General features: G+C 41.4%; 1 protein-coding gene across 1 annotated transcript in view; it reads right to left on the bottom strand.

Annotated features, from left to right (window-relative positions):
* The window catches only part of SLIT3 (slit guidance ligand 3), a 593,355-nt gene that overhangs the window by 529,198 nt on the left and 38,839 nt on the right, over positions 1-25,318 (bottom strand). The window contains exons 2-3 of the mRNA XM_044229780.1: positions 18,901-18,972; positions 12,577-12,648 (exon numbers count right to left, since the gene is read on the bottom strand). Of these exons, the coding sequence (XP_044085715.1) occupies positions 12,577-12,648; positions 18,901-18,972 (144 nt within the window). The remainder of the gene's footprint in view (positions 1-12,576; positions 12,649-18,900; positions 18,973-25,318) is intronic.

The raw sequence follows: 25,318 nt of genomic DNA, 5'->3' as shown, positions 1-25,318 counted from the left end.
GTCTCAAAATTTTATATTTTTTAAAAGATTTTATTTATTTATTTGAGAGAGAGAGAGAGAGAGAGCATGAGAAGTGGGAGGGTCAGAGGGAGAACCAGACTCCCTGCCAAACAGGGAGCCCAAGGCGGCACTCGATCCCGGGACTCCAGGATCATGACCTGAGCCGAAGGCAGTCGCTTAACCAACTAAGCCAGCCAGGTGTCCCTCAAAATTTTATTTTATACATTAGTTTCTTCCAACCAGGCTTCAATTAAGAGCCAGGCACTGAATTTGGTTGTTATATCTGTCTCTAAAGTCTCCTTATAAAATAAAATTTTTTTGAAGTATAGAATATACATAGAAAAAAGCACAAATCTAAATTTTATGGCTAGAAGCATTTTCACCTAGTTGAACAGATCCACAAAACCTCTACCCAGATCCAGAAATAGATGATGATACACCCCAGAAACCCTTTAGTGCTCTCTTCCATTTACAGCCCTCCAACGATAAACATTACCCAGACTTGTAATACCATAGATTAGTTGTACCTGTTCGGAAGGCTATATAAATGAAAACAGGTAATATATATTCTTTTATGTCTAGGTTATGTCACTCATTCTGTTTCTGAGATATATCATGTTGTTCCATACAGCAAGTTTTTGTGTGGGTAGGAGTTGGGGTAATTTTTCATTTTCCATCAGGCTCTCCCATTACATGAAGAGACCACACACGATTTTTGCTCATGCTGATGAGCATCTGGCCTGTCTCCATTTCGGGGCTATTACAAATACTGCTCCTATGAATATTCTTTTCATAGGTCTTTTTCTAGGATGTATATCCAGGAGGGGAACTGCTGGGTCATGGGGTATATGTATGTTCAGGGGTAGATGATACCGCCCAAGAGTTTCGCAGAGTAATTGTTTTTGTCTTCTTCCTCAGAGATTTGTATTATATATGTGATAGAATGTCTTTCACCTCTGTATCTATCACTTCCTCTTAAACCCTCTTAACTTCTATACTCACTTCTTATTGATTGAAAAAATACTCGTTTTCCATTTCTCTTAAAACATTTATCTGCCCTCACGTTGTATCTACATAAGTATATATGCATGCATGTTTGGTGTAAAACAATAACATTTATTTTGCTTATGAATCTGTAATTCAAGGAGGGTTTGCCATTAGTGAACTTTTTAAAAACAGACTTTGTAGAGTAGAATAGATTCAGATATACGTAAAAGTTGGAAAAACAGTACAGAGCAATCTTATACACCCTACACCCAGTTTCCCTTATCAACATTTTATATTAGTATAGTGTATTTGTCCCAATTAATGAGCCAATATTGATATGTTATTATTAACTAAAGTCAATACTTTATTTGGGCTCCCTAATTTTTTATCTGCATCTTCTTTTTTTTCTGTTTGAGGATAACATCCAGGATGCCACATTACATTTAGTCTTCACATCTCCTTATGCTCCTTTTGGCTCTGACAGTTTCACTGACTTCTTTTGCTGTTGATGACTTCGACAGTTTTGAGAACTGTTCAGATGGTTTAAAGAATGTCTCTCCATCGGAATTTGTCTGATGTTTTTCTCATCAGAATATAGTTATGGGTTTTTGAGATAGAGATCACAGATGTAAACTGCTATTATCGTTTCATCATACCAAAGGTGCATACTATCAACATGACTTAGCATTTTGGATACTGGCCCTGATCATCTGGCTGAGGTAGTAGTGTGTGTTATAGTTCTCCACTGTGAAATTTCTATGCTCTGCCCTCTCCTTTTCATACAGCACTCTTCTGAAGGCAGTTACTGTGCAAAGCCTTCATTTAAGGAGTGGAGAGTTATGTTCCACACCTCTGCAAGGGCAGAAAATCTACATAAATCACTCCAAATTCTTCTGCATGGGAGACTTCTCCTCTCCTCATTCATTCATTTGTCCAATAATTTATTTATGTCAGTATGAACTCATGGAAAATATAACTTTGGTTATAATTGAATACCAATTTATTTATTTATTGCTGAAATTATTTCAGCTTTGGCCTTTAGGAGCTCTTTCAGTTTGCTTTTTATGTTCTTTTACTTAACATATCCCCTAATTGTGGCTTCAGTTTTGTTTTGTTTTGAGCACTTCCTTTCTGGCACAATCTATCTCATGACCAGTCCTAGAATCCTCCCATTTCTCTAAGAGCCTTAGCTTCCTTTTATTGGGGAATGGTATTAGAGACCAAGATCTGGGCACTAGGTGTGCTCACTGCTATTGCAGTGTCATCACTTCTAGGCTTTCCTGCTAACAGCAAGGAAATATGTGCTTATATACAAATAGGTCTATTTACATATTAATATATTTCTATGTATATATCCATTGTATTAAGTGAACATATCTATATTAGACTAAACATTTGTTCATACTGATGTCTCCAATGGCAATCCATTGACACAGGATCATTATAATTTTCTTCATTGCCTGTCTGTAATCACCCATTTCAGCCACAAGAAATCTGTCTCTACCATCCAGCATCCATTGTTCAATTCCAGTACACATGTACAGTGACTTCGGAATTGTTAACTCAGACTCCTATGGTAAACAACTTTGTTAACTACAGTACAGTTCTTACGTGTGGTTCCTTTTGCCTTTTGTTGCACAGACTCATTTCCAAATCTCCTTAGGTCAGCACCTTTCCCCCATGACCTTCAGGAGGCTGACTCATACATTCATCACTGTCTGTATTCCATCTTGGGATCCTCCAATTTTCTAAATAATTTTTAGAAATCTTCATGCAGGGTTCCTGGGTGGCTCGGTTGGTTGGGTATCTACCTTTGGCTCAGGTCATGATCCCAGAGTCCCACGATCAAGTCCCATGTCAGGCTCTCTGCTCGGTGGGGAGTCTGCTTCTCCCTCTGACTCTCCCCACTCTCATGTTTTCTCCCTCTCATTCTCTCTCTCTCAAATAAATAAATAAAATCTTTTTTTTATAAAGAAATGTTCATGCATTAAGGTTCACTCTGTATGTTATAAAATTCTATGGGTTTTACCCTCTAGTCCCATCCACGTCATTGCAAATGGCAAGATATCATTTTTTGATGGTTGCATAATATTCCATTGTGTGTGTGTGTGTGTGTATACCACATCTTCTTTATCCATTCAACTGTTGATGGACATCTAGGCTCTTTCCATAGTTTGGCTCCTGTGGACAATGCTGCTATAAACATATAATTGATAAGTCAATTAGAGAGTGACAATTATATGATCTCACTGATTTGAGGAATTTGAGAAACAAGACAGAGGATCACATGGGAAGGGAGGGAAAATTGAAACAAACGAAACCAGAGAGGGAGACAAACTTTAAAAGACTTTTGGTCTCAGGAAACAAAATGAGGGTTGCTGGAGTGGAAGGGGATGGGAGGAATGAGGTGGCGGGTGATGGACACTGGGGAGAGTATGTGCTATCGTGAGTGCTATGAATTGTTAAGACTGAAGAATCACAGAACTTTACCCCTGAAACAAATAATATATTTTATGTTAATAAAAATATTATATGGGTTTTATCAATGCAAATGTCATATATCCACTATTTCAGTATCATACAGCATTATTTTGCCATCCATAACCCCTCCACTCCCATGGCTTCACCTATTCAACCTTCCATCCCCTCTTCTTCCCTGAATCCCTAACCACTGAACTGGACTGCAAGATATGACTGTGTTTAGCTTTGTAAGAAACTGTGAAACTACCTTCTAAAGTGACGATAGCATTTTGAATTTCCAGCAGCAACAAATGAGAGTTCCTGTTACTCTACCTTCTTACCAGCAATTAGTATTATCAGTCTTTAGTATTTTAGCCATTGTAACGAAAGGGGACAATACTACTTCATTGTTGTTTAACTTGTCTTATCCTAATAAGAAGTGATATTGAGAATTTTTCATATGCTTATTTTATATATATATCTTTTGGTACAGTTCTTGTTTAAGTCTTTTGCCTGTTTCTTTCTCTTTGTAGGGGAGGGGTGTTTTCTTGCTGTCAAATTTTTAAAGCTCTTCATATATTTTATATGCAAATCAGGTAAGCATTTTGCAAAAATTTTCTTCCAGTCTCTGACTTTTCATTCTCTTAACAGTGTCCTTTGTGGAGCAGAAGTTTTTAATTTCAATATAGTTCAACTGATCATTTTTGTTTCTTTTGTGGATCATGTTTTTGTTATGTTGAAAAACGCATCCCCAAAACTAAGGTCATGTACTTTTTTTTTCTTGTCTCAGAAGTTTAATAGTTTTACATTTCACATTCAGGTCTATGATCCACTTTGAATTAAATTCAGTGTAAGATGTAAATTTTGTGCCTAGGTTCAATTTTCGGCATATGAACATCCAATTGTCCTAGGACCATCTGTTGAAAAGACTATTCTTTCTCCATTGAATTGTTTTTGCACTTTTGTCAAAAGTCAGTTAACTGTATTTCAATAGATCTATTGCTGTTTTTTTTTATTCTGTTCTGTTAATTCATATGTCTGTTATTTTACCAATGCCATGCTGTCTTGATTACTGCAGCTTTATAGTGGGTCTTGAAATTGGATAGTGTGATTCTTCCAAGTTCATTCTTCTTCAAAATTGACAGTATTTATTTTGAAATTAGTTCTTTTATTTCAAAACTGTTCCCTGCGTTGGTGGTATAGTGGTGAGCATAGCTGCCTTCCAAAACTGTTCCCTGAGTTCTTTGTCCCTCCTTTCACATTCTATTTTTCTCTAGTCAGCTAATTTCCAAGTTTTTAAAATTCAAATTTTTGTTGTACTTTTATAGTTTATAAGACCTTAAATTTATGTGGCTAGTTTTGAACTATTTACAGTTTTCATCTGTTTTGTGGATACCTCTTCCTTGCATGTTTTTGTTGTTTCTAGAAGGGCTGTTATACTTCTTACTCTTTTTTATTTTTCTTGTGAAAAAACTTTTTGTATGTGCTTTAACCATAATCTTTTTGGTTGCTTAACCTTAATGAAATGAAAGAAATTCCTGTAGTTTTATGAGGGAGGGGTGGGAAGTGATAGCTTTTTTAGCCTCAAGAGTCTAGAGTTCATTCTTTGTTTTTTTTGCACAAACTAATGAAAAACATGGCCTTGGATTTTCTAAAACCTAACTCTTCTGGTGATTTCTAACACTTTCATCAAGAAGTTCTCTTTTCATTTCTACTATTGTTCCTGTTCTGATCTACTACACTCAGGAGTTTCTTATCAATGCTAGCTCTTTCTTTGAAAAAGAGCCCTGTTTTTGTTAGTTTGAAGAATTTATAGGGCCTGGAATACTCCAAGTACTAGCAGTCATTATCACATCACAGTTCCTTTGTACTTACCATGAATTGGAGCTAATCCAACTCCCTTCCATTTTTGGCAGCTTTTCTCAGGTTGGCCACTGTGTTTTCCAATGAGTACATATTGGTTATTTAAGCCATCTCCTGTTCTCAGAGTCATAAGAATTTCAGTTGGCTTCCCTCTGCTTTGTCCCACACAGAGGAGATAACACAACAGTCTTGTAACCACCAGTTGTTTTTCCCTGCTTACTTTTATTGGGAATGCAGAGGTTTATTAAGAGATTGTGTCAACCATTTTATTATAGATGTTGCCTATGTCTTTGGTTTTGCTATCCTAGTTGCTCAGCATTTTTTTAATTTGGAAAAGGCTTTTCAAATATTAAGCCAACCTGGTCTTTCAATAATCCAAACTTGGTTGTATATATCTTTTTCATGTACTACTAGGTTCACTTTGCTAATATTTTGTTAGAAACTTCATATAAATATTCATGAAATATGCTGGTTTATAATTTTTCTTGAAATATTCTTGTTGGATTTTGCTATAAAAATTATATTGTCTACCCTGCCACCTGCTCTGGCCTCGGCAGGACTGCCCCCGCCCCCACCACCCTGCTGGCCACTGCCTCACAGGCCTGGGGGACATTCCTCTCCCTGGTAGGAGCTGAGACCCTGTAATGCCCAACCTCGGCCTGGGTCCCGCTGCTCATGGACCATAAAGCTCAAGTAACCAGTGCCCTGCTTGGCAGTCACACAAGAATCTCCCACTCTCTGGCTGGGAGAAAAAAAAAAAATATCGTCCAAATGACAAACATCTATTCTTTTTATAGAATCAATTTATGTTAAGTTGATATTATTTATTCCTTAAAGCTTTGATAAAATTCCCTAGTGAAGTCATCTGAATCTTGATTGTTAGGTGGAATGTTTTAATTAAAGATTTAATTTCTTTAATAGATATAGAACTATATAGACTTTCTATTCCTCCTTGCTTCAGTTTTCAATTCCACTTAATCTTTAAAATCACTGAACTAACATTCTTCAAAATCTACTCTTATCACTTTAATCTATAAAATTCATAGATATGTTCTCCTTTTTATCCTTTATATAGGCAATTTGGTCTTCTTTTCTGTTTTCTGATCAGTCTTGCTAGTTTTTGTGATTTTATTGTGTCAAGAATGAAAGTTTGGCTTTTCAGAGTTCTTAAACACTTTATATATGATTCTAGTTCATATACTTCTGCTCTTCCTGATTTCTTCCTTTTACTTTGTTCTTTTTCTAGTTTCTTGAGATGGATACTTTCATCAAGATTTTATTTGGGTGATGGGTATTAAGGAGAGCACATGTGTTGAGGAGCACTGGGTGTTACAGGCAACTAATGAATCCTTGAACACTACATCAAAAACTAATGATGTATTATATGTTGGCTAAATGAACATAATAAAAAAGAAAAAGAAAAAAATTATCCTTATTTCTTTTAAAATATATGATAGCATACATAAGTCATAAATTGAATGATGTAACTTAAAGGCTATCCATTTTCTTCTTTCTTTTATTAGCATATAATGTATTACTTGCCCCAAGGATACAGGTCTGTGATTCGTCAGGCTTACACACTTCACAGCACTCACCATAGCACATACCCTCACCAATGTCTATAACCCAGTTACCCTATCCCTTACCCCCCACACCCCAGCAACCCTCAGTTTGTTTTGTGAGATTAAGAGTCTCTTATGGTTTGTCTCCCTCCTGATCCCCTCTTGTTTCATTTTTTCCTTCCCTACACCCCCAAGCCCCCCACATTGCCTCTCAAATTCCTCATATCAGGGAAATCGTATGATAATTGTCTTTCTCTGATTGACTTATTTCACTCAGCATAATACCCTCTAGTTCCATCCACATCGTTGCAAATGGCAAGATTTCATTTCTTTTGATGGCTGCATAGTATTCCATTATATCTATCTATCTATCTATCTATATATCTCACATCTTCTTAATCCAGTCATATGTTGATGGAAATCTAGGTTCTTTCCATAGCTTGGCTATTGTGGACATTGCTGTTATAAACATTTGGGTACACGTGCCCCTTCTATCCATTTTCTGAGCATGGCTTTGGCTAAAATTAACACATTGTAATATGTTATATGTTTAATAACATTCAGAAAATATATCTTCCAATTTCCCCTATGATATGTTCTTTGATTCAGATGTTACTTTGAAGTATATTACTCAATTTCCAAATATTTTGCAATTTTCTAGTTATTGTTTTCTTATTGACTTGAATATTTCTGCTGTGGCCAAAGAAAATATGCCATATGATTTCAACCAATTGATATTTTTGAGACCTGCTTTGTAGACCCATGCTTAATAAAAGTTTCATACCCACTTGAAAAAAATGTTTATTCTACATTTTTCTGGTTGCAGTATTTTCTAATTATCAGTTAGGTCAGGTTTGCAAACTTTGTCATATTGTTCCATATTGTTACTAATAGTATTTCATATTGTTACTACTATTATAATACTCCAGATTGTTACTAATGATTATATCTCCTTATCCCATTAATTATAAGAACAGTATCTTAACTATGAATGTAAACTTGTCTATCCTCCTAATTCTGTCAATATTTGCTTTATGTATCGCTAGGCTATGTTTTTACACATACAAATACAGATTCCTTTCTGGTGTATTTATTCCTTTGTCATTTTGAAATGTCAGCCCTCTTTCTCTCCAATAATTTTTTTTAAGTTTATTTTATGATAGACTGGGTACCTAGTCTAGGTTACTCAGGCAATTAAGCATCTGCCTTCAGCTCAGGTCATAATCCCAGTGTCGTGGGATTGAGCTCCACATTGGGGCTTCCTGCTCAGCAGGGAGCCTGCTTCTACCTCTCCCTCTGGTCTTCCACTCAATTCAGGTACTCTCTCACTAGTTCTAATTCTTTCACTAGTTTTGTGTGTTCCCTCTCTCTCTCTCAAATAAATAATCTTTAAAAAGTGAGGTTTTTTTTATGTAGTATTAATAAAGGCACAGCATCCTTCTTTTGGTTGGTATTTTCATGATATCTTTCCCGCCCTTTTACTTTCAATTTTTCAATTTTTCTCTATCTTCTTGTTTGACGTTTGTCTTCTTAAGAAGCATATAATTATTAATTATATTATATTATATAATTATATATATTATATATATTATAATATATATTATATAATTATTGTTTGTTTTTTATCCACTCTGTCTTTTAAGTGGAGGATTAATCCATTTACATACACAATAATTATGATATTTTTGTGTTTACGATCATCTTACTATTTGTTTTCTCTTTGTCTCATTTGTTCAATGTTCCCTTTTCTTTCCTTTATCCCTTATTTGAATTAACCATATTTTTCTTTGTATCATTCTATGTCCTTACTCCCTCTATTAGGTTATTAGGTTGTTTAAACTGTTCTTTTTGGAGGTTATCCTACAGGTTGCAACATGCATCCTTGATTTAATAAGGCAATAAACTTTTATGCTATTATCACTTCCTGGACAATTCAAAGATCTTAGAACACTTATATTCCATTGACCCTCCCAACTTTTTGCTACTGTTTCTATCTTAAGTGTCTTTTAATCTACAACAGTTAGCTTCCATCTCATTCGTGACATTTTTGAAGAGACCAAGGCAGTTGTCTTGTAGAATGTTCCATCTATAGGATTTACTGGTTCCTCTTAGTTTCATTTAACCTGGTCGTCTATCCTGTCTACTCTTCAGAAACCAAAAGCGAGATGTAGCTAAATTAGATGTAGGAGAGACATACTTAGCAACAACACTTTAAAGCCAATGTTTTGAATTATATATTGTCACATCAAGGACACAGAATTCTAAATTTGAAAAATTGTTGTATGGATTAAATGAGATGGCATATGTCAAGTGTCTATAATACCATCTGATACATAGTAGGTAAAGAGCAGAATTTCTCAACCTCAGTACTGTTAACACTCTGAACCCGGTAATTTTCTGTTGTGGGAGCTGTCTTGGACATTGTACGATGTGCTTCAACAGCATTCCTAACCTTTACCCATTATATACCAGTAGCATATTCCTGTTGTCAACAACCAAAAATATCACAAGACATTGCCAAGTGTCCCCTGGGTGGGAGGTGGGGGGAATTGGTTCCAGTTCAGAGCCATTAGTATAGAACAAAAACCCAAGTATTTGATAAGTATTCCACAAGTACTTATTATCACGCCTTGTGCAAAGCTTTGAGATTAAGACCTAATGAAACATGATTTCTGACTTCAACATACTCGTGGTTTTGGAGAGAGACAACAGGCAAATAGGGAATTAATAGACGGCATGATAAGCGCTGTGAAAAGAACAATCACTGTTAAAAAAAAAAAAAGAACAATCACTGTTGTATGTGAAGAGAGGCACGCAACTTATTCTGCAGCAGAGGCCATTTCATGGAATAATGGAGAACTCTGACTGGAGACCTGAGGGACAGATTTCTCTCCCCTTTCCCAGGAAGGCTCAAGAGATCAAATGAATAAAGGCCATTCATAATGAAAATCAATACTTCAGAAATGAATTATCAAAACCCATATAATTTCCAGGCTTTATTTCAGAGTAAGATCGATAAAGATAAATCTACTACCAAATATGGAGACACCAGTAAGGTACGTCAGGAGTGGGAGCTACAGAGGACACCCTCAGCCATCTAAATCTTCAGCTGTTAGCCACAGACACATTCAGTTTTCCCATTCTATAGCTCTCAGTCTGTTTGGGGACCCAACGGATAAGCAACACCAGATTAACACGTCAGGATAATGGCACACACACCCTCTCTTGTTGACACTGGAAAGCCTTAACTAAGGGGGTCCATCCAACTGTGCATACTGGTCCAGCCACCTATGCTTTCATTCTCCTTCCTGCCCAAGTACTTCTTTAAACCACTTGCAGTGTAAGTCAGAGACAGGTTACCTGTTCACTCATTCTGGTCCTCTACTTCCTGGGCATACACCCTGACTACTTTTCCCAGCCTCTTCTGCAGCATACTGTGACCGTGTGAACAATTCCTAATCCAAGGTATGTAACAGGGGAAGTCACATGTACTCTTTCCAGGTCTGGCCCCTAGAAACCTCCCATGTGCAATCCTTCATGCTGTTTTCCCTTCCAGTGGTTTGATTCAGACACACACATTGGTTCCTTGGTAGCCACTGTTTAAAAATGGCAGAGCCGAGGAGTGAAAGGAGCCTGTGTTCTTGAGTCTCCCCTTGGAGGAGAGAGGTCCAGCAACCAAGAACACCCTTCCTGGGTTGGATATGAACAAGAAATCAACTTCTGCATTCAGCCGTAAGAGCTGAGGGTTTATCTAGTAGAGCAGTGAGCGTTTGTCTCCTATTACACAAAAGTGGAGAAACAGCCAGGTTTACCCTGCGACTGCAAGCCACTGGGTCCAGCAAACGTGCATGGGATTTCTGCTGTGTTCACCAACCCAAAGAAAAGCATCTTTTTGCCAGCATATTTCGCTGATAGTCCCCGGAGCTAAGTGGGTATGTGAGAGGCTATTTGCAGGGCCATTGCTAAAGATCACACTTCATCTAATGTCCGCAGCACAGAACTATGAAAGGCCGTGGGCTTTGATGTCAGACAGATGTGGCTTTGAATCTTGGCTCCCCACCCCCTACCCCTGACAATTCTTTGGCTTCAACTCCCTGGGCCTCTGTCTCTTCATCTGCAAAATGAGGGTAATAACACCTCCTAGGAATTTAGTGGGGGTAAAACAACAGATAGCATACAAAACATCGGCATAGTTCCAAGCATGTCCAAGGTACTCAATGATCAATTAGTTCACTCCCCACAATCATGAAATGAATAAATTAGGAGTTTATTTACCTTTCTAATCAGAAGACTAAGCAAGACGTGGCCTTTTCACAAAGAACTGTATATTTACTCTTCCACAGAAATGTTTACTACCTCATACAAAAAGAACCAGGTTCAACAAATACTTCTACCTTTTTCCCTTAGTCTAAATAAGGAGAATTTAGGTTTGAAGCAACTTAAAAATATAAGCATAAACAGAGGCAGCATTCATTATTTTTAGAACTCTTCCTTTATAAGAAATAAATGTCATGTTTTTTAAACCAACAACAGAAACATATGCTGACCTTTGACCCAGATGGACAGCAATAAAGGAGAGGGTTCACACAAAGCAGGGGGAGTATTGGGTTCTGTTGGATAATACCCGTGTCACCCCAGATGCAATGAGTCCAAGGGAAAAGGTGGCAGATGATAAAGCCAGCACGTTGGTGGCAGGCCCTCCACCTGACCCACGCCCATCTCTATAGACGAGATGTGGCTACAGGACAGGTAACTCGAGCAGGAACCTTCTAGGGAGGCTGCTGGAGCAGTGAGTTGTGGCAGCCCTGCACCCCAACTGCAGGAGAAAGAGGCTGAAATGTCAGGCCAACCAGGATGCAGAGGGAAACGTGGAAGAGAACGCCCACCGGCATGACTAAGTGCTCTTGGGGACAGGCCCCACTTAGAGGGCAGGAAGCAAATATCCAGATGTTACGAGCTGCCAGATGTGATTAACTGAGGAAAGGTGAAGCTGCCCACTTAACCATCTAAGCAGCAGCCCCATCCGACTGACCCAAGAGTTTTCTGCAAAAGCATTAATCATCACAACAAATGGAGGCTTCATCCATCTCCATCCCCACTGTCTTCATCTCTCCCTCTGATAGAATAGCAGCCTATTTTTAAACCCTGGCACTACATTCTCTTGTGGAAACATGTGGGCTTCCTGACAGGCTGATGCTCAGAGGAGATGCAGGCACACTGAAGGTCCTGCCCACTCTCCCGTCCTTGCTCTCCCGTGAGGGGCGGGGGCGGCTCTGGGAGGAGGGGGCAGCGAAATAGCGAGTATCCAACACTGGCCTCCATGACAGCGAAACCCACTGCTGGCTTCCACCCTCTGCAAAAGGGAAGAGGCTTGGGCAAGGACCAGCGCCATGTACAGATATCGATAGCAACAGCTCAAGCCTGGGAAGAAGAAAAATACACCCCAGATGCCAATCCTAGCATCTTTTAAAGAAAAGGAGTTTAAAAAAAGTTAAAATAAAATAAAGAGAAAGAGTTTAAAAGGAACTCCATGTCTCTTTAACATGTATCTAAAATGCTTTAAACGAAAGAGCAAACATTTCATTAAGCATTGGAGACTTTTTTTTGGCAAGGTCGCAATGAAGTCGATTTACCAAAAAAAAAACAAAAAAAAAAAAAACAAAAAAAAAAAACTTTTCAAGAAAGGAGGTGGTATTATACTTACAATCGCTCCAGCTGCTTCAAATCCTGGAAGGCGCCTCTCTCGATGACGCTGACCTGGTTGTCTTCCAGATGCCTAGAACCAAAGAAACAGCAGCGGTCAAGGACAAGGGGCCTGAAGGGTCTTGGTGCTAGGCTCTGGGCCCAGCAGGCAGGGTTACTCAGCCCCTCCCACAACACTCTGCCCCGCCCCCCACCCCAAGCCAGGATCAGTCTGGTGGGACAAGATAATTCACATGCCAGCTTGGTGTCACGGTAACCAGGGTTTCGCCGCCTGCACACTTCTACCTGACAGATTGGTTTCCATGCCTCTATTTTAAGAATGTTCTCAGCAAATGTCCCCCCAAGCACTGCAGGATGTTGCACAGAAAAAGAAGAGGTAAAAGCTGCTTCTTATAAAAACCACACAGATATTCAGCATCTCTTCCCTTGGAGCTCCCTCCTCTAGGGATGTAAAAATACTTCATTAAAGAGGGCCTTCTCTGTGTACTCTGTCTGTGGGTCACCTAGTAGAAAGAGTGACCTTACTGTTGGACAACAGTCTGTGCCAGGAAATCTCCTCACCCAGAGCCTGGCTATTCCCAACGTTGAGGGTGATGGTCACAAAAGCTAGTCCAGCCACAGACTCCGCTGACCTCCAAAGTCCTCCATGCAGATGATTAAAAACCTAAACACTTTGCTTAAGTGCATATCCTAAGAACTGAGTATACAATGAAACATTTGTTTCCCTAACTCACACACACACACACACACACACACACACAATGGCAGTTTAAATTGGATTAGCTTTAGACTAAGGGAAGCAATGAGAGAAGGAAAGCAATGAGGTTGCCCAGTTTTCATCCAGGACCAATCCTGCTGGCTGAATAAGACTTAGGGGGATGCAACTATGTTTGAAAGATGAGTCTTTGGAAGGAGGAGTTTAGGAAGGGCTGTGGGTGCCCCTGGATTAGGCAGAAGGAGAGGTGCCCCGAGCACCTAAAGGAAAAGCAGAAGGATGGGAGGCAGCTTTAAGGAAGCTTGACCTTCATCTCAAAATGATTCCATCCATGCCAGCCCCATGTCTCCGAGGCATTTCATAACCTCCGTACTTTTTGGGCTTAACACTGGGGTCCTGGTGTTTATTTTCAACTTCATCTTCCCCAAGATGCCTAAGGACTAAGAGGGTAAGAACTTCTGTTTATTATTATACTCTTCACCCTAACACCGTTGCCTAGTGCAGCAGCCACTTAAAAAAGGCTTTTCAATAATGAAAAACTAAAGATGCCTTGGGGCCACAAAACATGATTTTCTATCAAGGGAAAAGCTAGTCTAGGGCATATGATGTGTCTGACTCAGACTACCAGAATGATAAGGGATTTTGTTTGGGTTCAATGACATTTTACATTTTTGATGAGTTTTTTGCAAACAATTAAAAATCAGTATCACACACACCCAGCCGTATCACAAAAGAAGCTCCTTTTGAAAACCCAGCTCCTGTATTTCCAAATACCAACAAGTGGTGGGAACGGAGTATGGGGTCAGGCAAGGTACAAGAGCCCCTCAGTCTGTCTCAGTCCTCGCCCACTCCAGTTCATACCTTCATGTTGCTCTGGCCCCTTACCATCTTCTCACTTAACAGATGTGGACACCATGAAGCAGGGAGGCTAAGAGACTTGCTCAGGGAGAAATTATTCGGATAAAGTGACACAGTCATCTAGGACAGGCTCTCTAACCCCCAGTTTAGTGTGCTTGTCAAATCTGGTGTAAAACCCCTGTCTTGCTTTCTCACCAGCTGATGGTGTGACACTGGGTTATTCAGTCAACCTCTCAGGGACTCTGTTTCCTCATTTGTAAAATTAAAAAAAAAAAAAAATCTCCTAAGTCCTTGTGAGGGTAAAAATGGAATAAAGTGTGTAAATTATCTAGTCCAGGATCTGGAGTACAATCAGAGGCTTAATAAATGTTCTTTTTCCTTCCCTTGTCTTTCCCTCTATCCTGCCATATGGCGAGGAGGGCCTTGGAATGCCAACAGACTCACACTAGCACATCTCGCTAAACAGGGAACCCGTTCAATATTAGTGACTGGGGATTTGTTTAGCTGGGTTTTTACTATCAATCAATCCGCAGTGCTTGTTGTCATAAGTTCCCAATTATAACAAAGAGCAACACTACAGTGACTGAGTTTGATATTCTTGCTAGGTTTCTGAAGGAGTTTAACTCCAACTGCTGATGAATCTTTTAGTTCTGTACTAATTAATCTAACACTACTAGCTTCTTTCAGAAAGGAGAGCCAAAAAAAGCAAAGACATCTGTATTAGATATCTGCCCCTTTTCTACTTTGCTCAGGCTAGGAGGCTAATTTTTATCACTTTGAGAAGCTTCTTGGACTCTGGTTTCTAGTTGAACCAGCCAATGGAAGGAACCAGAAGAAAATGAGAGGGTGGGATGGAGGGATATCCTGGGATTTATTCGCACCTCCTTCCCTGCCAAGTAACTTCAGCTTGACTGTGTCTCTCTACCTAAGACCACAGATCCTGCCAGGTAGTTCCTACCTTGGTGGGACCACTGAGGCCCAGAGTACTGGTGTAGCTCCTTGTTGCTAGCCCCAGGAAACCGCACCACGTCTTCTTGGTTTCCCTTAACTTTGACCACACCTTTGTAAATAATTCCTTATTTAGCTCTCCTTATTTGTCCTGAGTGAGTGTTATCTCTTTCCTGCTGGAATCCTGGCTGGTAAGGTAACTGGGGTCCCTTTTTAGATCTACTTCCTAGACCTATGAGAGTCTAGCCTAGTACCTGACTTTTAAAGGTGCAATAAGTAATCAACATCTGATCAACGATCAAACAAACGAACCAACGAACCAACGAACGAGTGAAGCAGCTGGGAACCTTCCATCCAGACTTGCAGGCTGAGATGCAGTGCAGGAGCTTGGGCTAACGCCATGGCTATCGCTCTCATTCTACTGACCAGATGCAGGCAGTCAGGGATCCAGGAAAGGTTGGATGCCCAGAAAGGCTGTCCATGGTTTCAGTCTGTTCTGAGTTAGAGACACACAGACTGTGTTCATTTTTGGCTCTTTTAGCATTGATTTTTTTTTTTTTTTTTTTTTTAGTTTTAACACTGGATCAGAATCGGAAATCGCCCCATGTGATGATGGCTGGGGAGGAGTTTAAGTCTTTTATTAACCCCATTTGGCATGAAGCTGGCTCCCACATTGTGGGCATAGCAGAATTCTTGCAACAGACTACTAAGAAACGAAATGTAATTGATAAAACACCAGAAGAGATCTTTTCCTACTCTCACCCTGTGGGAGAAAGAATTGTTACGGGCAATTCTTCTATTTCTCCTTGAATGTACTTTATTTGGGGTAAACTACCTTGGGATGAGACCAAAGTCCCCCAATCTCCATTTTATCCGCTTTTGCCCATTCACTTGCGCTGTATTAAAAGTTCTGCACGGAAATATGTGGCAAGCTCAAATTATTCAAGACTGTTGAGTCTTTCCTGGCTTCACTATAAATTGTAAATAAGAAACAGATACAGGGAATGTGCCAAGGTGTGATGAAAGCTTTTCAAAAAAGATAGTTGTCTAGGTTACTCCGCTAAAAAGAATAGATTGAGGGAAAATATGGTTTAAATGTCTGGGTATTTTACTGGTGTGAGAAAGCATTTCAGCTATCCCACCTAACAGATTCTTTCACAGTAATAAAGGGCCACTTGAATGGGATTGTCTTTGAGTTGATAAGGAAGATAATGAAACACAGTATATTAACAGAGTCTGTTAAGGGGGGGAGGGGGAGTGTTTTGGTGTTGCTTATCAAAATAAGAAGAATGTGCCAATTAAACTGGAGTCAAAGCAATGTTTTGTAGACCATCCAGAGGATATTAATACAATCTTTTGTGATTGTTTTAAACTTTCTATTTGCAGAGAGCAGATATGGAAATTGGAATTTGTATTAGCCTTTTTGATGTAATGGTAAGAAAATCAAAGGGTTTTCTTTTCTGACTTGGTTAGAAAATGAAGCATTAGGTGAAATTTCTGACTTGTATGAAAGGAAATCTCTCACAGATGCAAGGGGGAAAATGGAAACAAAGAGAGAAGTTAAATGTTTGTTTTTTAAGCTGTCAAATGACCTGCAATCAGTTTACTGCCTCTATCTCGTCAATAAAAGTTACTCTAAAACGGAGCCCCGGAATTCCCTCAACCCACCCCAGTCTCAATTCTGACCCCCACGCATCTCCTGAGAGCTGCGGGTCATTTGACAAACATGGGACTGCTTAGGGCAAAAGACTGGCCAGAGGGTAGAGGCACCGCCTCCTGCCCCCCACCCTTTCCTCCTGAGGATGGTGAGGGGAGTTTGAACATGCCACAGCTGGAGAATATATCAAGGAGGAAACATCTGGTATCTGGAGGCCCCACATACAGATCCTAGTGTCCCCACACACTGATGTTCAGGGAAACTCAGGTAAGCCGCTTACTTGCACACCAGGGCTGCATTTATAAGACGGGGCGACTACTGCTTCTTGGTTTTCAAAAATTTCTATAATGCAAATGGATAGCAGTTCTGCACAGAGGTTAGAAAGCACGCATTCCGGGTTCTGATTTCTCCTTGCCATGTGAAGCTGGGACAACTTAACCAACTGTGCCTCTGTTTTCTCTGGGTGGACAGGAGTTACTAACCATGTAACACAGAGCTTGGTCTGTGAAAGGTACCATATATCTCATCATATATCTCATTATCCTCACCATTGCTACCATATATCTCACCATATATCTCATTATCCTCACCATTGTTACCACTACCTACTTCTCCATCAGAAAAGCAATGCTATACAAGTAATATTCCACAGGTTGCGGTGAGAATAAACAGACTTTGTGAAAATGTTAAAACCATAGAGCGTTAACTGTGCAACCATGAGAGTTAGGAGGACTTCTGACAATTTGTTATGGATGGAATTATATCCACCCCCTACATTCATATGCTGTAATTCCTAAGCTATCATAATGTGCCCTTATTTAAAGATACTGTCCTCACTGAGGTAATTCAGTTAAAATGGGGTCATTAGGGTGTGCACTAATCCAATACGACTGGTGTCACTTGTGACAAGGGAAAATGTGAACAGAGACAGAGATGGTACAGGAGGAGGACAGTGTGAGAGACTCAGGGAGAAGACAACCATCTAGAAACCAGGGATCCCCCACCAGAAGCTAGAAGAGGGGCTGGATCCGATCCTCCCCCTCAGCCCTCAAAAGGAACCAACCCCATGGACACCCTGATTTTGGATTTCTGACCTCGGAAACTGGGAGACAATACATTTTGTTGTTCAAGCCACTAACTGTGTGGTTCTTTGCCACAGCAGCCCTGCTGAACTAGGGCTTTACTTACTTACACATGAAAAAAACTGAAATCCAAACAGCTATAGTGATGTCCCCCAAATCACATGGGCAGTTAATTTTGATGTAGGGCCAGAACATGGTACCTCCTATTCCTACAATAAAATTCTTTGTATTACAATGGGCTCTTAGTAAAAAGAAGGAGATGGCTTCAGATACCAAGAGTCTGGCTGCTGCTTCTAGTAGGGATTCGCCATCTGTGATTACCTGACAAACACCAAGGCAGTGGCCAGATTGCCTGGATGATGTTCCCGGGCTGGAGCCACACCTATGGGGCAAAATCCGCCCCTGAGTAAAGCAGAAAAGAGGCTCCAATTGCTTCTCTTCTGTACCTCTACGTGCCTCACACTTGGCAACGGACAAGCAGTGAGACACATTCTCAACACTCACAGACTTAGGGATGGGTGAAGGTGTTCAATATTTAGCAAGGAAACCTGGTATTTCTTGCTCCCCAGTTGCATCAATACCCAGCTCCAATTTTGCTACCTGTCTCTGTACAGCTGTGCGTCTAGAGCAGGGGCTCTGACCCTGCCTGACTCTCTCTCTCCCTTCTCCTCTCCTCTCCAGTAAGCAACAAGATAAATAACTTTCCTTCTGGTACCCTTTTAACACACAGGCTGGAGAAGGAATTATAATCTCTATGAAGAGTAGCATGGTTACTCAAGCTGGTATTGCTATCATCCTAGAAGCTGGGGATGTTGATTTATTTGTGCAGAGCCTTCTGTTTCCTCTGTCCCTGACTTCCTCCACTGGTCGAGCCCAGCCTGCAGCATGGAGACACAGAATGAGATACCTGTGAAAACCCGGGTACACGAATGAAGGGTTTTCTGTTGCAGAATGGTACATTCCTGTCACCCAGCGCAGGGGGGTGTGATGTCAGGGCAGCAGAACATTTTCACAAGGCCGAAGAGCTGAAAATGAAAATGCATCAAAGAGCCCTGTGTTACTTACAAGACCCGGAGGTTCTTGAGCCCAGCGAAGTCCATCTTGGTGATCCTGGTAATGTTATTTCTGTCCAGGTCACTGCAATAGAGAGCAAATTTGGGTCAGATTTTTTTTTTTTTTTTGCAGGTTATACTTATGGTCTATTCAACTCAGGCAGGCTTGAAAGAATGTTGCTTGTTAAGCAGAAGGTAATTCCAATGATTAATGTCATCCCCTGAGCATGCCCAACCAACCTTAAGGATACTGTATGGAATAAGCTACCCATTATGTAGGTAGTAGAGCCCTGCTATATTTAGCCGCCTGGCTTCTGTGGCCCCTTCTCTGGGTAACAGCTCTTTCTTTGGAAGTCTCCTCCCCCAACTCTCAGATCATGTCACGTCACTGAGGCTGACCCCTCTTCCCAGGTCCAGACCGAAGCCAGACTAGGCTTATAAGCATCTTGACTCCCCCTGATCACAGTACTTGTTTCAGGAAAGTATACATGACTCAGATTCCTAACAGCTCTCTCCCCGCTGGGTTTCCAAGCTGTTCATCATTGCCAGAAACCATTTTGCCACCATGAAGAGAGAGTTCTCCAGAGTCAAACAGAGACTGATTCCTGGTGCTGTCCTGTGAGGATGTGGGCCTACCCAGGCCTGAGTACTTCCTCATTTTGAAATTACTTGAGCCAATCTACCCCCATCTCCCTTATATTTTGTCTTAAAACTGTTTGAGTTGAATTTTCTACCACTTGAAACCAAAAGAATCTTGACTGACGTTGGTACCTACTTAGGTATTTGTTTATTTTCCAGCTGGTTTGCTGGCTTCTATGATGACAAACTCCCTGAGGACAAAGGTAATATCTCATTTCACTTCCATAGCCCAATCTAGAGAGTATGTGCCTGGCACAGAGTAGAAGGAACCTTGCTGATCTCATATATTAGGTAAAGACAGTTACGTGGATGGCTCCTGCCTCAACTGGTAGGTTTATGCTCCTAAAAATGGTCCCAAAGAGAAGAATTTGCTATGGAAGGACTGAAAGCATTACAGTGGTATTTGTGTTGGAGAGAAGGGGCACCATGGGTAATGGAAAACCAGGGTTCGATAAAACCAAAGTCAAGAATGAGCCTATCAATAACTGTACATATACTCTGTGTTCACTAACATTATCTAAGACTAGATGCCAAAAAAAAAAAAAGAATAATATGTTACAGTGCTTAATAACGATGCTAAATGACTAATTCTTATCTACAATACCTTCCTGAGAAACTTCTCAGGGTTTTGGCCACACTGGACTTTCAAAAAGTCACTTGTCAACTGGCTTTGCTCTTGTTCTGAACATTCAAAAACCAAGGAGGGCATTTTCCCTATGACAGATCCCCATCCACACGGTCACTACTCCTTGGGTTTTCCTAGCCAGGGCCTGAAGCTGTCCTCTGGCAGACAAGCCTCAGAGGGACCTGTGAGCTCTGCAGCAGTGTCAAAGGAACAGGGAAACAGTCTTCAGATTCTAGCACTTTCTGAAGAGGGCTTATACTCCTGACTTGGAAAATAATACCAAAATAAAAATCAAGTGAGTCCTTGGGGAGCCTCACCTGGGAACCATCTCCCTTCCTCACCCAGTTTTCCACTGCCTCAAAGAACACTCAAGTTGTTTCTTGACTAGCCTGTGATGGAGAGAGGCAGTATATAGCCTTCCCAGACCAAGCTGAGTGCTGGTAAAGGAGGAGCAAGAACTACCCAGGGAAACAAAGAAAGGTCGCCTGTGTGAGAATGAGACAGCAGCGCACAGCTAGGAACGCATGCGCGCTCATGCTCACCCTGAGTAGTATCCTCAACTCCCGTCTCAATCGGGACTGATGTTTGGGGACACCGAAAACTGCAGATATGACAACGCAACTAAGGGTTTAATTACCAGGACCCAGCATGGTATCTCAGCAGCTTGTGCTGGTGACTGTGGCACCAATATTTTCAATTAATATTTATTATGTGAAGGGGCACAAAGCGTGCTGCTGAAACACTGAGGACTTGGTGGTGGGGGTGGGGGGAGGGACCGGTCATGGGGTTGCCCCAGGCACACAGTCCATATTGGGGAGGCAGAGCTTCAGGGACAAGCAGCCCTGAGTTTGAATCCCTTCCCTGCCACCTGCTTCGTGACCTCTGGGCAATTCACTTCATCTCCGAGGCTCAGCTGCTCCATCCACAAACAGGGTGGTCACCTCAACCTCCAGGGCTTTTATGAAAGTCAAACGATATGACACATACACAGTGTTTACCCAGGGCACGTGTTAGAGACTCAGTCGTGGCAGCTACTGTTACTATCATTAGTCGAACTACATCCTTCTCCCCTGCACCCACCACTTCCGGCCTGAAATTCCAGCACATCGAGAGCAGCTGCCTGCACCTCCCCAAACCCTGTGCCTACAGATGAATCCTGGGAACTCCAGGACCCTATCTTCCTGTAGATGGAAGGGGGGTACATTTTGTGATCAATACGTGGTAAAATGGCACCACAAGCAGCCCCCCCACGCTGCCCCTCCCTCTCACATTTCTAGGACACCTATTTCCAAATCCTCCCCAGCCCGCCAGCACACACACTGCCCGCCTGCCAGGAGGGAGGTCAGGGAGCACGTTCCTGGGCTCTGAGGTGAGACAGGTCAGGGTTCAAATCTCTTCCCTATCCCCTACTCCCAGCTATGTGAGTTTTAGTATTTTACTTAACTTTTCTGAGCCTCCGTGCTTTATGGAAGCCTCTCCTACTTGCAACCTTAGAATGGCGAGGAGCATAACACCTTTGACTGCAAGCATGCTTGGCTGAAAATGGGAATTAATTAAATGGACACGGAGAACAGGCTATACTACCTCATGTGCCCATCACTCCCCCAGGTCCCCTTGTTCCGGTCCGGGCTACTCTGGAACTTCAGCCTGATTCCTTAGCCTTCAGCCTTGGCCGTTGAGGGAATCAGAATCAGTATAGCTTAGCTTCAGACGAGTTCATGCAAGCATGAACACTAGGTGGGAAGCCACTGCACTTCTAGCTGTGGGCTAGGGAAGTGGGGTGGTATGAAAACATGCCTACAAGTTGTTTCATTGACAAGCCTGCCATCGAGAGGTGGGGTCTAGGTCCCTTCCCCTTGAAAGTGAGCAGGCCTCATGACCACCTAGACAAACCTGGGGCAGGAATGATGTTGCGGAATTTCTGAGGCTGGGTTAGAAAAGGTAGTAAGCGACTGCCTGGCTCTCTCTTGGAGCACTTGTACAGGAGCCCTGAGCTACCATGTGGGAAGACCAGAAGGCCTAGAGCCACCACTGGTACAGCCATGTGAGAGGACCAGAGAGAGGGAGAGACAGAGAGGTGCCAGAGGGGCCCCGGCAGTTCCACTCTGGCTGTTTGGTTATTTCCAGCCTAGAGGTCAGGCTTCCATAAAGCATGGAGGCTCAGAGAAGTTAGGTAAAATACTAAAACTCACACAAACACCTTTGAGGTCTCCAGCTCCAGCTATCATCTGGCTATGACTTATGAGAAACTCTGAGCCAGATGGCCCAGCTGAACTACTCTTGAATGCCTGCTCACAGAAACTGTGAGGGAGAACAGTAAAATGAGCACTGTGTCTTAAGTCTTTAAGTTTTGGAGTGATTCGCTTGGCAACAAAAGGGAGATGGAAGAGAAAGGAAAAGAAAGACACCTTTTGAATGTTTAATTGACCATTGACAGTGGAAGTCCCTTCATATGACTCTCAATGGCATGCCCTTTCTATACTTGCCTAAGATCCTCAGTCCCGTCGTTATGGTCAAAGATGGCTCACAGGTGCAAAAAACACCCATTCTAGGAACGAAGTGAGAACTGGCTCTTCTCTCAGGAGTAAAAGCTGCATAGTTATGGTTGCCCATCTCTTCAAGTGAGCCTTATGATACCATGAGAATCACCCTGGTGTTATGTTAATAACCGCAGTAGTGGGTACCATACCATTCTCATCATGGTAGAGACTGGCAAAGCGTCCACAAAACCATTTCTCCTCTGTCTGGTGAACACAGCATAACATTTCTCAGTCTCCCTGGCAGGGATGGGCAAACATATGACCAAGTTCTCACTATTAACACAGGCAAAGACAATAAATACTGCCTTCAGGCCTGACCAGTAACACTTCCTGTCCAATCCTCTGTGCTCTTTTTCTTCCCTCTGCTTGGGCTGAGTTCAGTAAATCCAGTGGAGAACTCTAGAAAGGGCAGCCAGGAAGGGGCTGAGTCCTTGAACGACTGCGTGGAATAGCAACCTTCTCTCCCCTGTCTCTCCAGTTACCTACATAAAACTCAGACACATTCAAGAAATAATTCTTAAAGCCATTGAAATTTTAGGCCTGTTTGTTACAGCGGTCTACACTGACAAATGCAGTATCTTTGAGTCAGGATCTTCCCATCTTTTTTATTTTTTCTTTCTCTTCACAACAGTTATGAAAGGTGGGTGTTATTATCTTCCTTAAACAGATAAAAATACTGAAGATAAATCTTAATAAGATCTGATGTTTGCTGGGCCCAAACTATGTACACTGTGTTAAAAACACAGTGAAGAAAATGTTCATTTTCTCTTATCCAGACACCAATCATATGTGGTAGGTACTACTATTATCCCATTTTGCACAGGAGGAAGCTGAAGCATAATTTCCCCCACCCCAATCCACCTTAGATTTTACCGATAAAGCAACTTGCCATGAAGTCACACAACCATTAAGTGGCAACAGCCGGGATGTGAACTTGAGCTCTCTGAATGGACAAGATATATATATATATTTTTTAAATCACATCATGCTCCTCATCTACAGCTAGACTCTAAGCATATTCTATTACAACAGGTTAGCTGCTGACTGAGAGACAAATGAATGAATAAATGAATAAATAGAACAGTACAGAACAGAATTTCCCATCCCATCTTAAAGAAAGCAAAGGGCTCTCCTGGTGACCAGTGGTTCCCATTTCAGCCCAAGTGGCCCATTTCCTTTTCTGTCTCCTAGTGAGGTCTGGGCCAGTGGGGGTGCTGAGACCCTCTGCAAGCTAGATGGGGTGGGGGTGTTTTCCTGATGTTTTTGCCCATGTCTGTTTCTGCCATGTTGCTCATCATCTACCATATTGCCTATATAAATAGGCATTGCCATGGTAATCTCCTGCATTATTTTTCTCCACCCCAATCAGTGAATCATAAACCAATGCTGTGAGTTGCAGCTTTGTGGTATTTTCACATCTGTTTGACACCTTGGGTGGGGTGGGGAGGATGAGGAATTCAGAACAACATTGGAAAAAATGAAACAAAAATATTCTGGGGCCGGCCACTGTCCCTAACTTGGCACATGTATATTCGCATTCTTCTTTTGATTCATTCTGTGGCATTCCAGCAAAATGTTCTTTTTGCTGTGGCACATCTGGGAAGAGGGAGCAGTAAAAACAGTGTAGTGTGGAGAAAAGGGCTTCAATACCAAACCCAAAAGATGTAGATTTCAGTCCCCTCTTCCTTCTTAGCTGGGTGGCTTTGGGAACACTATTTAAACTTGTTTAACCCCAGTTGTTTGTATTGTTCTTGAGACTTTTATAAAATATGACCAAGAACACCAGCTATACAGGTTGAGCATGAGGCTCAAGAGATAAACTATGTGAGGAACTATTCTTAAATAGCAAAATAGTGATCAGAGTAGTTAGTTTTTTCACTCACAGCCAACAACTTGCAGGAAGAGGATGCAGAGGTGGAACTTAGGACTGGTGTCCAAAAAAAAAAAAAGATGTTTCCTATGATGGTACATGTTTTTTGAATCATCAAAAAAGAGGATTCTCGGGTGCCTGGGTGGCTCAGTGGGTTAGGCCGCTGCCTTCGGCTCAGGTCATGATCTCAGGGTCCTGGGATCGAGTCCCACATCGGGCTCTCTGCTCGGCAGGGAGCCTGCTTCCTCCTCTCTCTCTGCCTGCCTCTCTGCCTACTTGTGGTCTTTCTCTGTCAAATAAATAAATAAATAAATCTTTAAAAAAAAAAAAGAGGATTCTCTAACTACAGAGTTAGAGAATACATCATTAATTCGAATCAGACTTTAAGACCACCTGCCCCATACAGCAAGTATCTACAGAGTTCAGGAAAGATGATATCTCTGTCTAAGGTAAATTTGGAAGGGTTGTCTTGCAATGAAGTAATTCCTTATCACAGGGGTATATAAGCAGAAATCAGTAGTTAACTCATGCCAGACAGGATGTAGTTGTGATAGGTAGGAAGCTGGGTGACATGACCTGTAAGTCTTAATAATTTTAAGATCTAGAATTCTTGTATTTTGGGGGCCTAGAACCACATGAGCTTAAAAATATGGCCTGTTCCTTGCCCTCAGTGTAGAATCTAGTTGAGGAGATGGACTGAGACTCATGAATTACTTAGAGAACAATGTAAGAATATACAAAATTAGATGTTGAGAGA

The sequence above is a fragment of the Neovison vison genome, chromosome 1 (genome assembly GCF_020171115.1).
Source record: "Neovison vison isolate M4711 chromosome 1, ASM_NN_V1, whole genome shotgun sequence".
NCBI lineage: Eukaryota > Metazoa > Chordata > Mammalia > Carnivora > Mustelidae > Neogale > Neogale vison.
The sequence above is the reverse complement of the archived record's forward strand: the minus strand, read 5'-3'. Positions and strand labels throughout refer to the sequence as shown.